This window comes from Chiloscyllium plagiosum, unplaced genomic scaffold, assembly GCF_037043375.1.
Source record: "Chiloscyllium plagiosum isolate Xiang-an unplaced genomic scaffold, Cpla_swu_hap1 HiC_scaffold_31, whole genome shotgun sequence".
NCBI classification, from domain to species: domain Eukaryota; kingdom Metazoa; phylum Chordata; class Chondrichthyes; order Orectolobiformes; family Hemiscylliidae; genus Chiloscyllium; species Chiloscyllium plagiosum.
The window spans coordinates 16424546-16441027 of record NW_028270169.1 but is presented as its reverse complement, the minus strand read 5'-3'; the positions used below and the strand labels follow the sequence as shown (position 1 = coordinate 16441027).

The 16482-nt window shown below is 36.3% G+C and overlaps 1 protein-coding gene across 1 annotated transcript in view; it reads right to left on the bottom strand.

Annotated features, from left to right (window-relative positions):
* Positions 1–4724: 4724 nt before the first annotated feature.
* LOC122563957 (lissencephaly-1 homolog) overlaps positions 4725–16482 on the bottom strand; it is a 79533-nt gene continuing 67775 nt past the window's right edge. Inside the window, exons 9-10 of the mRNA XM_043718303.2 lie at positions 14968–15124; positions 4725–9150 (exon numbers count right to left, since the gene is read on the bottom strand). Of these exons, the coding sequence (XP_043574238.1) occupies positions 9077–9150; positions 14968–15124 (231 nt within the window). The 3' untranslated portion in view covers positions 4725–9076. The remainder of the gene's footprint in view (positions 9151–14967; positions 15125–16482) is intronic.

The following is a 16482-nucleotide window of genomic DNA, read 5'->3' as shown; positions in this document are numbered from 1 at the left end:
AATAACCATCTAGGTTTGTTTAGTACATTAAATAAGCTGTATGACCTTTCGACCTTTAACTATAAAAAGTGTGTCTGATGTATTCTCTCACAAGCTGCCTGAGAAAGAAGCAGGAGCTCTAAAAGCTGGAAATTTCAAATAAACCCATTGGACTATAAACCAATTTTTGACACTATTCCATAACTCAGATCCAAAACTGAATTTTTCTAAATTTTCATGAATAACTTGCCTTTATATAGCTTGAATGTAAACAATTAAAGAGGCACTTCAGAAGTGAAAAGAAAGCTGAACAGAGTCAAAGGTAAGTTTTGGTAATGATTAGAAGAACATTTGGAGGTGGTGGAGGAAACCAAAAGAACCTAGAGAAACATTCCAGAGCAATGGGACTTGGTAGGTCAAAGCATTATCACTTAGCTTGAATTTTCTCACTTTTGTTTGGCAGAAAAGATAAGTGGTTGGACGCAAGGACAGAGTTTTAAATGAGTCTTAAGAATAAGAATTTTGAATGCAGTGTAGGAGGGTGGCAAATGAAACTTTTATCAATCCAAACAAATATTTTTTAAAAAAATGTGAACACAGCGATGTTTAAAACACCGGAATATAAAGCAAAATACCTGCAATTAAAACTTACTGAGATGGGAGGCTGGCATAGTTATAATGTGATATAAAATGGTCAAAACTTTGTAGTGAAGTAGTTCCTATCGTTAACACAGCAGCCTCAATGAATGCAAATAGGTTCAAGTAACTCATGTCTTCTGCGAAGAACAAAGAATTGACTATTACTCATGCTTGACCAGCAAACAAGTACAGACAAGAGTCAAGTGTGTAGGAATTCCATCACAATTCACAACAAGGAGAGAATGTCAATCTGAGGAAAGACACAGACTTCCATTATCATTAGCACCTTTCCTGATCTTAGAACACAAAGCACAAATGAAATACTTTGGAAATAAGATGACTGTTACACGGCAGGAAGTGAACTACATAGTTTGCACATTGCAAAGTTCCAGCAACAGCAATGAGATATGACAGAATTTACAAAAACAGAGCATTCAACCTAACTGGTTTACACCAATGTTTACTAACCACCTTCCACCCTATTTCATTTAACAGTACAAAATATTTTTAACAGTCACTCTGCAACTATATTTTTAGACAATGTACAACTCAAAAAATGTGTTGCTGACATCTCAGAACAAATGTTAACTGAAAATTTTAAAAGACACTAAAAACAAAGCTTTCCACGAGCACAAGAATGACAATTGCTTCCCTGTAAGACTTCAGGAGTCTTTGGAATTTGAATATAATAAATAGAAGTCTTAGCTTGAATTTTCTCACTTTTGTTTGGTAAAGATAGAACTGTAATTTTGCAACCTTGATTCAGTTAAATTGCAGAACTCTCAGCTTCCTCAAACATCATTAATTTTTCCTTCACATCACTTGTCCACATTTGAATCATGGCTCCTCTGAAGCTGAAATTCTTACTTACCTTGGTTATCTTCAGATGTCACCACTGCAAAACTTGTTCAAGGTCTCCAATTCAAGGGGACCATTGTACACCATTTTGGGTACAATTCTGCAGTGGGAGATTTTAATTTCACAGGTATTCATTAGTTTGAGGAAAAGGCAACTCACATTCAATCTTTAGCAGCTTAAGATTTGAAACTATTACAAATTATTGTTCACAACATGCCAGTGGAGGACAAATATTCCATTCAATTTTAATACTAACCTTGCTGCAGTACTCGACTTCCAAATTGAAGTACACAGTTTAGAATAGTTATATTATGTTCACTTTAACCGCTAAACCACAGAGAACATAAAAATTAATGTTGATTTCAAGAAAACTAAATTCAAAGATGTAGTCTTCAGGTGGATTGACTGGGTGACCCAACCTGGCCTCTGGAAAGGTGACATTTTACCAACCTGATTGAATTTTTTTAAAAAGAATTATTAGATTGGTAGACACTGACAACAAAATTGACATCATGGGGCAAATTTTCAAAAGTCTTGGTTAAGTATCATGCCATAAATAACTCAAATTTTAAGTCCTGTTTTATTGGCACATAGACTTTGGTTTAAATAAGGGACAAATTATACTCAGACAGATAGTGGTTATTAAATTAATGGTTCCACAGGAGATTCGTTATGAACAATATTCTACAGCTATCACTGCTTGTTCTGATGTTCTTATAACCTTTAACAATGATTTGCATCGTGTTAGTGAAAGTGTTAGGAAGTTCATGAATGAAGACTTGAGAAGGCTCAGAGGCAGGGAGAAGAGGAGAGAAATAAACAATTACAAATACCTCTAAGTTTAAAACCCGTCTGACAGCTCAAGTTTAGTTACGACTGGTATCGGGAAAATCCACAGGCTTATGCATCATGCAGGCTTCAAAGTTTATAACTGTTGAACACATGGAGTGTATTTGGAAGCTTTTAAATTCCTCATGGTCTTCAAAAGTTTGGTTTCACCCCATCCTAATAATTTTACCTAATTCTTGACATCCCTCCAAAGGTGAGCTGCTCATGTCCAACACACTCCAAATCTCATGATGAGCAATAAAACAGTCAGCCATGTGGCTTCTATTCACATTGTTTCCTAAGCCCTTTTAAAACTTTCTTCTTTATATAAAGCACTTTTGAATAAGTTTTTGGTCACTTCTATCCTCCAAGATTTTTATTTTTAACATTGCTGCGCTAACAAAAGCAAACATATCAAGATTTAATGCTGAAGTTGTATCGCATCTTGTAAGTACTCTCTTTTGTATTCAGAGTTCATTAATTTCTGGTACATTCACTAAATATGGGAAGAAACTGGCCGAACAAGTCCCATAAATGTGATAAATAACATCATGTTTGGTTGGTTTTAGCAGAGGAATAACGGCTTGTGAAAAACACTGACAGAATTCCTACCTTGCCAATAGTGCTACCCAAACTGATAGGATGAATTGTGAACCTCATCAGAAAGAGTATCACTCCAAAATGCAGCACCTCCGAATAGAAAGACAAATTATACATGCTAGTCATACATTAGGTCTTACAATCACAACTTGGACTCAGTACTGTTATCAAGTTCAGCTGACAATCAGCAGAACTTCTGTTGTCATTCCTATGTCACATGGACAGGACCAGCTTGAGGACATTAGTAGCCAGTTTCAATCAATACCATTTTGCAATTGCTTACCACTAAAATGGGTGCTCCACAACAACATGGTTGAGGTTGGAGATAAGAAAACTTATTTAACCATTCACATTAATTACTCTTATTTAATCCCCAAAGATACATATTTTCCACTGATGTTTTGGAAGAAAAACACTTTCTGCTACAGATCAAAGCATGGATCATTGAAATGCCATACTGAGAAACAACAAAATAAAGCTAATTCCACTTACAACAAAACAAATAAATAAGTTTTGCGAGTCGAACATTTTCAGAACCATTTACCTTTGGTAGAGGGGACAATACTGACCAAAGGAGACTTCAATACTATTCATATTCAAAACCACTTTAAATGTTCATCAACTGTTTCCTCATATAGCAGTAGCTTTTTTAAAAAAAAAATCATTCACAAGATGTGGACATCACTGGCCAGGCCAGCATTCATTACCCGTCCCTAACTGCATTAATTGTCAACCACACTGCTGTGGGTCTGGAGTCACAAAAGCCAGACCAGATAAGGATATCAGTTTCCTGCCCTAAAGGACAATAGTGAACCAGATGGTTTTTTTCTGATAATTGGCAATGGTTTCATCATCATCATTAGACTCCTAATTCCAGACATTTATTCAATTCAAATTCCATGGCAGGATTTGAACCCAAGTACCCAAAGTTGCTGAATTAATTGTCTAGCGACAATACCATCAGATCACCACCTTCCCAGCTTTAATTTATTTAACGAGTGAAATTACAAGAAATGGCCAACTCACTAAATCAGTGCATTTTCCAGAACTGATGGAAAAAAAAAGCAAGTGAGGAAATCACAGTATGTCAGATGAAAGCAACAGGTTGCTATTTCAGATGGCAATCGCTTTAAAACCAATGAGCAAGTTATATAGTAAGCTGTTATAATTGCAGATTTCTACCATTCTAGGCCCTTTTCAATTAGAAGTTTTATTCAATGTGTAAAATGGCAGTACTCAGTTGTTTGTTATTACTAACATAGCATTTAAAGACAACCAACTTTCACAGATGGAGTACCTATACAGCTGACAAATTGATGTTTAGTTTGTTCTAAAACAAATGAGATTTTCATTAGCTATCAAGTAATTTTACAAAGGATTAGACGAAAGACAAAGCAGAGCTAGAAGTATTCATCATCTATATATTCATTTTAAATCCTGACTTTGTAAAAATCTCAATTTTATTCTAGTGATGATTTACATGACGAGTTGATTTCTCCTCCACACTTGCAACACTGTAATTTGAGGCAATCCAAACACAACAGAGATAGAGATAGAGAAATTCACAATCACTGACCTTCCCAATTCCAAAATCCCAGTGAAGAACATGCTGCAGAGCCTTGCAACCTGAACAAGAGTTTTCTTACAGGAATAGAATCCAACTAGAGTCTCAATTTTTAATTCCACAAATACCAACCTTTTTAAAAGTGGCCTAATTCCAAATTTGGCAAGTTGGTCAGTGAAGTAGAAGTGTCAGCATCAAAATATAAACAATTAATTTGGAAAAAATCCATCACAAGAGGAGGAAGGAAAAAACGCAGTAGTTTTGTATGCATTTTAATAGTCTTTACCAATTGGTACATTAAGATTTTAATATGCAGAAAACATGAATAAATCTTGTTTTACACAGTTTGATAGCAACAAATCTTACTGTAAAACACACAGCAGTATATACATTCCTTAACTGATTGCTTGCACTGTGTCAATAGCTCAAATTATCTTCTCACAGTCCTGGTACGTATAATTGCACCCACTGCTTCTGCTTGTAAAATTACTTCTTGCCATAGTGTCAGTGATGAGTACAACGTCTACTTGGAGGTTCACTACTGGTCGTCTGGAACACCTTGGGAACACGGAGGGTAAAGGCAGGACTAGAAAGCAGCCAATCACATGATACATTGGGAATGGCAAAGGTCAATTAACAGCCAGTAAAATAGCTGACAAAACAGTCTGAAGGGTTAAAAATGGCTGCAGTGGGAATGGCCATTTAAGAAGAGTTTGAACCAGGCAATTCACAAAAGGAAGAAGGAGGCAAATAGGAGAAGCAGGATACTGACAGTAGACTTGGCTTGGCGAGTCTATAACCAAGCTTTCAAAACTACAGTGCTCCATAGCCCCTTACACTTGCTAGCTACTAGGTTTGTTTAGTGCCTCGGACATAGCATTGGTCACACTATACACGCACTGAAGAAAGCAGGACGGTTTTTCTTGTTTTAAAGTGCAAGATGCTATACAAGTTTTCTTTTCAACTTCAACAAAGGCCAAATCGTACGAGATGTTTTCAACCAATATTTATTGAAGTGGTTATATTAAAGTCACCCATGATTTGGAATGGGGCACATAGGCTTTTAAGGGCTCATTTCGGGAATGTGTAATGGGTTTAAAAATGATTTTGGTTTATGCTTTTAGTTAGCAAGTGAATGTACAGGTTACGCCTTTTAAGAGCAGTTTCCTCATTAAAATGATAGCTTCCTATGTATATATTTTTGGATTATAAAATGGAAAGGCAAAAGCAAATTTTGGTCAAGACAATGGATTTTATTACTCAATTTTGATCTGCCCCTAAAAGGAGCAAGCTGTATTCCACATGTAAGCAGGCTATAAAGATGTTAGATTGGTGTAAAGACAAATATGAATGTAGCTCTTTAGGTCTCAAAAAATCACTAGTTCAGAATATTTTATAACACTTTCAATAAGCTAAAATAGTTGCAAACATGCTAAACTGAGCTACCACAGCTACTGTTTCAACTTCCTTAACAGCACCACAACTTTAATACCGTACCACTAAATCATAACTATTGATACATGTGCCAGCATTCTCAGGTTGCACAGTATCTAACAGGAGTGCCACTGTCAGTCAGGTACACTAACTTTGACAGAAAAAGTGCTTTGAAAAAATATTACCAGCAAAAAACTGAAATGCGACTGGATATTTCTGACTAACAGAACCACAGCCCCTTAAGCTGCCTGTACTTGATTGGACTTAACTTTGATTGTAAGGCTTCATGTAAGTGTGACCATGATAAGCATTTACCATCTATTACAGGTCCTTGCAAGAGTATGTTTCAAGTTCTTAAAGCAGCAAAATTGCTTTTGAATGAAGTTTGAAGTCTTAAGAGTTATGCAAATTGACATAAATGTATGTTTCAGTAGGATAGGAAAGGGAAGAAAAGAGAAATGGGAACTTATTTAACAAATTTGTTTTGGTGGTGACAGTTAAGGACACCGTTGTCACAATGTTTAATCTGGAATTCAACTGCATCAAATATAATTGCAAGAGTCGAAATCTATTTGCCAGAAGAAATACCAGTCGGCAGATGTCATATGACCTTTAGACATGAAATGTTATCTTTCAAACTGCTAATTATTTATGGTGAAGCTTAATATGGAATATATAGAATAACCTGAGCTGCAACAGAAGGCATGAAAACATTGAGAAAATTCTTTTTTTGGCATATTAACCTTGTTAGAATTACAGTATCTTTTATAGGTAATAGACGCTACAGTCCAAATCACCAGGTTTCAGATTTTCTTTGAAACCAGGCAGCACAATATACTACAAACATGGAAACATTAAACCATTAGCCAACGGGTTTCTAGTTATGATACACTTACATTTAGTTGCTTGATAAAGGTTGTGTATTTCAATCGCAGTGAAAGTGTGATTTCTTTGCAGTACCAGTGCATTGTGGACTTTAGGAAAGAGTGAATTACAAGTATACATTCTGAATAAAAGCATAAATATACAAAATGAACAGTGCAGCTCATCGGTCAAGGCCAATTTCATTAGACGTTTGATTGGCAACTGGGAACTTAACCCTCTGAGCTATAAATTACTATTCTGCATTTATTACTTGTAGTTTAAAATATTATTTGATGCACAGCAAGCAATTTACAGCAGCTACTGTGAATTACCCACTAATGAGCATATTGTTCTTCCCAGAATCCATGTTGTGTTTACAGATCTGTCACACTTGAATTATCTGGGTCTTTTACTGTTACTGCTATTGAGCTGCATAAGTTACAATGGCAGGTGGCCACAGAATTCACAAAACATTACTGCACACTCTCTAGAATGAACAAGAAATTGCATTGATTGGACACGACAAAGCAGAACTTGATGCAATTCTGAGTGCTGATGTAAAATTTGAAGTTGCACTTTATTCCTCCTTCAACATTGGTTCCTTCATAAGCTATACATTATTTTTCTTCCAGGCGGAAAATTTTCAACCAAAGGCATTCTATAAATGTACCAAGGAAGGGGCTTTGGGGGGGTTGATATTGACTATGGGCAAGAAAATTCAAATAAAAAATGTCTTCAAAATAATTTCAAGGACAGTCTATAAATAGGATTCCTGGCTTAAAGACAATTTTTAAAGAATTGCACATGTTACTACAACAAAAGAAAGCAGAGGGACTTTTTAATTATTCATTACTCTAAAGCACTAAGTTGAGAGACGCTGAGATTAGCCTTCAACAAAATATATCGACACTATTCTGTCCTGGAAATTGTGTTTTTTTTAATAGTTCAAGTTGTAAAGTACATCCTTCATCAAATAAGTGGCCCCTGCTTCAAGCAGGGTGTGTTGACCAGATTAGGCACAAGGTTTTCATATGTTTTAAATAAAAGAATTATTAAAATAAATGGCACTAGTTGCTACAAAAGCTTTGAGCAGGTTTTTCTAGACATCTACAAATTATATTCAGTTTAAAATGACTGGGTATCTCAGTTAAAAGTGCTGCATATTTAGTGGCTTTTTCATGGTCAAATAATTGTCACTAAAATATCTTTCTAAAACATATGAACACAATGCGTCTATTATGGGAAATGATGTTACAAAGCTCATCATTACCAACATCAATTTTGCTCTTAAAGTAAACCAAGTACCCATTTGAATTTTCAGTTTTAAGGTTAATGTACTATCCAACCAAATCTAACTAGTAACAATGTTCACTAAAACAGACTTAGCAGTGCTCAGATATAGTACTATTCCAAGTGTTTTGTGGTTAATTCTTGGATGGTACACACCCCAGACAGTACTTTTTGATTCTCAGTACAGTTACAATATAACCACCAGCAGTTATCATTGCAGGGTTTGAATGCGCGAAGTATGTTTTCTTGCAGTCACCAGTATGCCCTGCATTTAATCATTGTTACGGCATTTCAAAGTTGGGGAAAGAGTGACATGTAGGCTTAAAAAGTTAAATAGTCTCATTTATTACATATTCTGAGAGCCAGCTTTAAATATAATTATCTATGAATGTTAATCCCAGCCTAAGTGGGAGATCTAACAATTATCTTAAGAATTCATCCAATGGAATCACATTCACTGGATTCTCGGTTCTAATCATTTATATGAGCTAACAGATTGGTAGATAATTTACGGACAACAGCTACACACTCCTCAAATGAACCCTAGCACCACACAAAGTGATTCAAGGTTTACAGAATCTGCACACTGCTTGTGCTTTATATTACAACGATGATGAAAATAAAGACCATTTCCAATAACTGTCGATTTAATTTCAGTCATAGTTAGTGCCCTAATTACCCAATCAACTTCTGCTTTCCAGGTCTAATATGACCAATGCTAGCCCTTGTTCTTTTACCTATGGTACTTCTAGACAACGTATGTAATTTACAGTATACAATTCGGATTCACCATGCATGAATACTTTTGTGTAACATTTAATAGCTCAATCTACATCCAGAATAATTTACATGAAAGGACAATAGTTATTAAACAGAGCTCGATGGGTAACCATGGTAACTGAGTGCATCCGGGGTTTTGGGGGAGGTTGGGCGGGGGGAATGGAGAAGAGTGGTGATGTGGGTTTGGATTATTAGGAAAGTGAAAGGGGAAGGAGAAAAAAAAAACGAAGATCATTTCTATCAGCGGCACTCCCAGACCTTTACCGTTTGATCTACGCTTCCAGTGACAACAAATGGACCCGTCTTGTGGAAATCTGTGGAGGAAAACCAGGTATTTTAAAAAAAGGCCAAAACATGATTCATTGCATTACTGAGATCAACACTAACCAAAAGTTATCTTTCAAATGAAGTACAGTGATCAAGTGTGTTCTTCAATTTATGAAATACAGTTGAATGCCTGGACATGGTTAACAGGTTTGTGGATGACACCAACATTGGTGGTATTGTGAACAGTGAAGAAGGATATCTAAGTTTACAAAGAGATCTGGATCAATTAGGTCAATGGGCTAAGGAGTGGCAGATGGAGATTAAATTTAGATAAATGCAAATTATTGTGTTTGTTAAAATAAATAAGGCCAGGACTCTCAAAATTAATGGTCGAGCCCTGGGCAGTGTTGTAGAGCAGAAAGATCTCTGGGTTCAGTATCTAATTCTTTAAAGTTTACAGCACAGGTACATAGTGATTAAGGTGGCATTTGGCAAGCTTGCCTCATGGCTCAGACCTTTTTAAATATAGGAGTTAGGATGTCAGTGAGACTGTACATGATGTTGATGAGGCCTCTTCTGGAGTACAGTGTGCAGTTCAGGTCACTGTTACAGGAGGAATATTAGTAAATTGGAGAGTGTGTGGAAAAGACTACTGGGATGCCACCAGGAATCGAAGGCTTGAGTTATAACGAGAGGCTGGAACATTTCTCACTGCAACATAGGAAGTTGAGGGGTGGTGATCTCAGCAGCTTATAAAATCAGGTGGTGAATGGCAGAAGTCTTTTACCTAAGGTGAGAAAGTTCAAAACTGGGGGACATATTTTTAAGATGCAAGGAAAAAGCTTTAAAAAGGACAGAGTGGGTTCATGTATGGAATGAACTTCCAGATGAAGTGGTGGATGAAGATACAGTTGTAACAATTAAGAGGCATTTGGATAAGTACATGAATAACAAAAGTTTATAGAGTCATGAAGATGTACAGCATGGAAACAGACCCTGCGGTCTAACTCATTCATGCCCACCAGATATCCCAATCCAATCTCGTCCCACCTGCCAGCACCCGCCCCATGTCCCTCCAAACCCTTCCTATTCATTTGGAGGGATATAGGCCAAATGCATGCAAATGGAGCTAGTTTATTTTGGGAAACTCAGTCAGCATGGACTAGTTGGACCAAAGGGTCTCTTTCCATGCTGTATGACTGACTACTGCACAAACTAACACGCGAATTGAAGAATACAATAGATATAAAATAAGAGGCAGTGATTAGGTTATGCAAGCTGGAACAGATACTAAATGATGTCCATTATTTTGAAAATTGCTGCAATCCAGACAAGTTCAAGTGCAATATGGATAGCATAGCAGATTTAGAAATCAGGAAGGAAAATAGAAAAGGTTAAGAGTCACAATGACTGCAATAATTCCAATCAATGAAAAATGAAAGAGAAAGACAAAAGCAAAAGAAATATCACCAAAATGGAAAACATGTTCCACATCTAAGGATGCGCAAATTACAAGAACACTTGCAAATGCAAAAACAGATTTCAAGTTTTAGGACAGTTATAGGCTTCATAGTTTCATAAGTTAATGAAAGCACCACCACAAAAAATGACTCCTAAAAACGGCTTTAGACTTGAAAAAAAATGGATGCATGGGTAATAATGAGCCCAATGATAACAGAATGAAAATTAAGGATTTAATCAAAAGTAAAAGATTGGAAATGTTGTTACAACTGGCTTGTTCAAAAGCTTTTTTTTTAAAAAGAAGAGTGTCAAAATTTCAATCACATTATCGTCATGGCAAAGGCATCAGGTAACCTGCTCTAAATATCAATTGATCATGGCTGTAAGAATTGGTCACAATTAATTCCACCAGATGAGATCAGATAATGCCCAGGGTGATAAATTATTAAGCACTGAAGTAGCATATGCAAATCACTGGTATGGCAATCATATATCCACTACTCACCTCAAAACTGCAAATCAGTGCTATGGAACATGACTGGAATATTCCAAATTTTCTAAAAATTAGAAGTATATCCACTCCAAAATTTTAAATAAGCTTCCATACTGAATTAAACTTGATTACTTAAAGTCAAATACAACAGAAATATTCTCTAATTTCATGGGGCCACCAGTACAAAACCATGAAAACACTAAATGAATATACAAAAATGGCTGTACAACAAAAATCTAATGGCATACATCCTCAACCATGTTTAAAATAAAAATTAGAGCAAATCATGTAATTATACTGCCTGACCAGTTAGAGTCTCAACAATCATTCCATCAAATGCCCTAAGTGTATAATAAGTATTTGCAGATTACAGGTGCACAAGGAAAATTAGGTAATTTTATTTTGCAGAGGGCAAGATACAAAAGGTTAGCAGTCACTCTTGGCTCCTAGACTATCAATTTCAGGTTAAATTAGATATTGGCAAATGGTAGTCTTATAGATCAAGGTCACTTGTAAGGTTCACCTCGAGTTTAAACAATTGAATTACATCAATACCATTCAGCTTAACTAAATACACATTAGAAGCTTTGGACAAAAGAGAAAAATGGAAGAATCTTTCTTTGGTGCAATGGAGGAGAGTCAGCAGTTCATTTATGGCAAGGTCCATACAAGGTCTTTACCAAGAGAAACAGTCAACTCCATTGCTATGCTTGATTCCTGTAGCCTTGTTCATGTCCTCCTACTTGCTTTGCAAGTCATGGAAAATCTCAATTTCTACGACCTTTGGATATAGAGTGTGCATGAGGTCTCTTTTGAATAATTAAACGTGACATGAACACGAGTAGCCACTTAGCCCCCCACAGATCGACTTTGTCCATATATTAGATGAAGGCTGAGCAATTCCTCAACTAATCTGACCCCAATTTTGTTCTGTATCCCTTGAACAACTTATGATCCCAGTCTTCAAAGCTTTCCAGTTTTCTTCGCATTCATTCTAGATTTCCAGTACTGTTTAAAAAGTTGTTTTTTGATTTTGTTCATGTCGGAGTTCCAACTTTAAAATATCTCCCAATTATTCGTTTCTGCAAAAATAAATGATCTCTCGACATTTACATTACAAAGTCATTCCAACAGCTTGCAGTTAAAGCACTTTTAATTAAGTAAAGCCTCCCAAGTTACATGTTAGATAAGGAGAGATCAGAACAAGTGACCAAAATCTTAATCAAAAACCTAGCTCAAAAGGAAAGAAACTGCAGAGAACCGGGCCGAGGCAGCAGATTTGGTGAGACCAAGAAACCCAGGGACACACTAAGAAATCAATCTGGAATGGCGCAGAGTTCTTGGAGGGCTGAATGAGTCTTTTTGTAATGCAGCTCTTGAAGGTCTAATACAACAACTGAATCTGAGATGCATCCCTTTAAACAGTGGATGCCTAAATCTCTTGGCTTCTCGACAGTTAGTCATCATTTTGACAAGAATTAAGTTTTTTTTTAAAAAAGGTCCAAATTGGATGGCCTCAAATCTTGCCGTTTTCCCCAATGACTTCCCTAACTTGCTGTTCCCCATTTTTAATATTTATTAGCCCTCCTAACTTGGTGTCAGCGCAATCTTGAACACAGAATGTTCTGTTGCATCAACAGGTAGTCAAATGTTCAGACCGAAGAAAAAATCCTTGGACAACATTACTCAGATCTGATCCTTTTTTCTCACAACCAAACATCATCTACAGTTTGATGTAAAAGCCTAGGATGAGACGATGAGAACGTTTTATTATTGCTTTTTGACGTCAAGTACCTCTGTCCTGGAAGAGAAAGGGAATCTCTTTCTTACTAATACTGACAAAATTTGAAGAATTGGGTCATAATGCTTGCACAGTTGAAATCCACATTGGCAAAACCTGAAAACATGGTTATTTTAAAATGTCATCTGGAATTATGAGGAAACAGTTCATTACTCCTAATATTGTTTGAATGATCATTGGTTGCTCGGAGATTATAAATTGTTAATTGCAGGTAGTGTAACTCAGATCAATGTTTAATATGAAGATGAAAAATCCAAGTTCAATGTTTCATTTTGTCACATTTAGAAGTGTGTGTTATTGTAGTAAACGCAAATCAGCAAATTGTAAAAGAGCAGAGGGTAATATGCAATTAATACAATGAATAAGAGACAGGGTAGTTGAGGACACATTCAAGAATGTAAATTTAAACAAGTTAACATATGGAACAATACCACCAAAATTGCTCAAGTTGTACTATGAATAGAGTGAAAAATCAAGATACAAGTTCATAAACCTACATGAGAATATTAAATAAACATGAATTCTTAAACAGATTTTAAAAAGTAATGCACAAAAAGGACAAGGGAACATCTGACAGAATTCCAGAACTCATGACAACCCAGCAACTTCTACATGTAAAAATCATGTGACTGATGCATTAAATAGCTGCTTCTTGGTTCTGGTGGCACAGTCTACACAAGTCATTTATAGATAACTATTCTTGAAGTGTACACCACAGTTTTGCAGCTGGCCATACATTTTATTGAAATTTTTCAATAATTTTTCTTAGCCTAGAATGTGGAAAGCAACAAATCATTCACATGTCTCAGAGCTCGAACAAGTGACTTCTCATCATACTTCAAGAATTCTGTACAACTGATGAAGGAGCAGCGCTTCCAATTAAACCTGTTGGACTATAACCTGGTGTTGTGAGATTTTTTAACTTCGTACACCCCAGTCCAACACCGGCATTTCCAAATCATCTGTACAACCATTATTCAGTAAACGAGATTTCAGAGTAGAGGTTTTTTTTAGCTTGCCGCCCACAGCATTCTTCTATTTTACAATACAATGCATGATCAGATCCATTCTGTGATGATATGGCCTTCGGGAGGGATTTGTTCCATCCTGTTTCTCTTGAAGAGCAGTGTTATCAACCTGGTGCCCGGTAACTGGTCCATGGGATGTCGAGCAAATAGCTTTGGGTTTTTAAAAATTAGACAAAAGCAGCATGAATGAGTGAATTTAGGCTCTCAGTGCCTGGGTTTTTGTTTTGCTTTCAGTTTTTGAACTTGGGGTTTTGGGAGTTGAAGTGACTAGATTCAGCTGTCTCTCTGCTGTTGAACAAAGCTTTAATCCCACTCTGCTGCTAAATTCATTCTTTCAGCTTTTCCTTTCTCCGGGACAAGAGGAGATAGCAAAGAGGGGGAAATCTTTGGCTGAATTTGCCTTTGCCAAGTGCGTATTTATGGGATGCTGCTGCTGGGAACAGTTGATGGGTTGTAGTTCAATAAGATATTGTGTTATTCGGTATTTTAAAGAGTTAAAGTTAGATCAATTGTTTTTGTATTCTTAAACGACAGTTAAAATAAAGCGTGTATTGCTTAAGGTCTAGAAATGCGACCAATCGATTTGCCTTTGGAACACCGAGCCTTAGGCTTACCTGTAATTAAGATAAAAGTTGGGTCTAGGCTGTATGCTTAATTTATTTTGAGGGTGTTTGGTCTGGTCCATAACAATTCTCCTGGATATTTCCAGATCCAGAAGTGCCCCATACATAGATACTGCACACTATTTACTGTTTTTAACACTAAGATAAGGGCTGTGGTTACAAGATCATTATGAGTGAAAGTATGAATGAAGAAATATCACAAAAACTGAGTTAACCTGAATTGTTGGCAAGATATTTTCCACAGGACAAATACATTGAAGTGTTAAGTTCATGGATGCATTTGCTTAGAAGCTTTTATGCTAAGAAAGCCAAAAGGAGAGCATCACGTCGAACAACACATTTGTATATTGTCAATTGTGTAGACCCTTTATAAATTTTTTATTTAAGATAAAAGTTATTTTACGTACTAGTTAAGAACATTTCTCTTCCTGTTAATGACAAATTATAGGAATACATACCAAGAGAGGTAACAAAGTGTTCATGTGCATTCAGGGTCTTCATGCACCGTTTGTTCTTGTAGTCCCACACTCTAATGGTTTTGTCATCAGCACAGCTCACAATAAACTTGCCTCCAGGATGAAAGAGGGTACCACGTACCCAGTTATCATGGCCAACCTAAATTTAATTGAATACATCATGAGATGGTACACCACTTGGAAGACAACGAAAACTTTATTTGGACTATTTTCATTAAAAATACATAAATATTGTCGAGTATATAATAAATTTTTCTACTGTTTTGCAAATACATAAATTTTTTTTTCTAGGATAGTATGGGCAATTGACTTTCATCATCAGAATCAAAACAGCACATCAAGCACATTTTACAACTTTGAAAATTAATCTTGCTCCTGAAGGTTTCATTCCATTTCAAAGTTTAATCTCAAAGGAGTAACTGCTCAAACTGAGCAAAGCCACCACATTTCCTTCCTTATCTCAAGTTCTGCTTCGAACTTTTTAAGTATTCTATTTAAAAAGCTGCAGACCATATATTATAAACCTCAATAACAAAAACAGAAAATCCAGTTAAAATACTATGTTTAAATGAAGTTTTTTTGATGCTCAGTGTGACATTAAGGCAGCTACTTAACGTTTAAATTTCCACGAAAAGGATTACAAGCCCTGAAAGCACAAAATCATTACATCTGCAGCATGGACATGGTATTCACAACAAACATGTCACATTCAACAGATCCACATATTTTAGCAACAAACACAACAGACTGGACAAACTCCGGTCTGGCAGCACGTGTGGTGAGTGAAACACAGTTGATGCTTTGAGTCCAATATGACTATGTTAGAACCTTCTTCAGATTCACTGACTTGAAATGTTAATTGTTTCACTCTCCACAGATGTGGCCAGACCTCAGTTTCTCCAGCATTTTTCTTTGCTTCAGATGTTCAGCATCCACAGTATTTTGCTTTTATTACAGAATTTAGAATAGTGGTATGGAATCCCAACAAAACGATTTGCTAACTTCTTAATTTGTTCAGAAGATGGGAGCATCACTGGCTTGGTTAGCATTTATTGTCCATCTCTGGTGACTGTAGACAAGGTGGTGCCTTTGTAAACTACTGCAGTTAATGAAGTGGCTTCAGGGTTTATAACCAGTTCAGCGAAGGCACGATGATATAGTTCCAAGTCACTTGGAGGGGCATTTGCAGGTGGTGGTCCTCCTACACATCTGCCACTCTTGCCCTTAGAGATGGTAAAGGGTGCAGATTTGGAAGGTGTTTCTAACTCTCTTCTCTCCCTCCAACAGGAATCTAAACTTCAGTTTCTTAACTGAAAAGTTACTTGAACTTTGAGATTCCAAGGTTCAATATTAGCAGTTAGTTCTCAAATAATTCACACTGTACTCTTGGAAGGCTGATGTTGATATTAGTGGCAGAATGAATCAAAAATACAATTGCAACATTTTGAGAAGGCCTCAAACAATTAATAGAGCATTCTTTGACCATCATGATCAAGG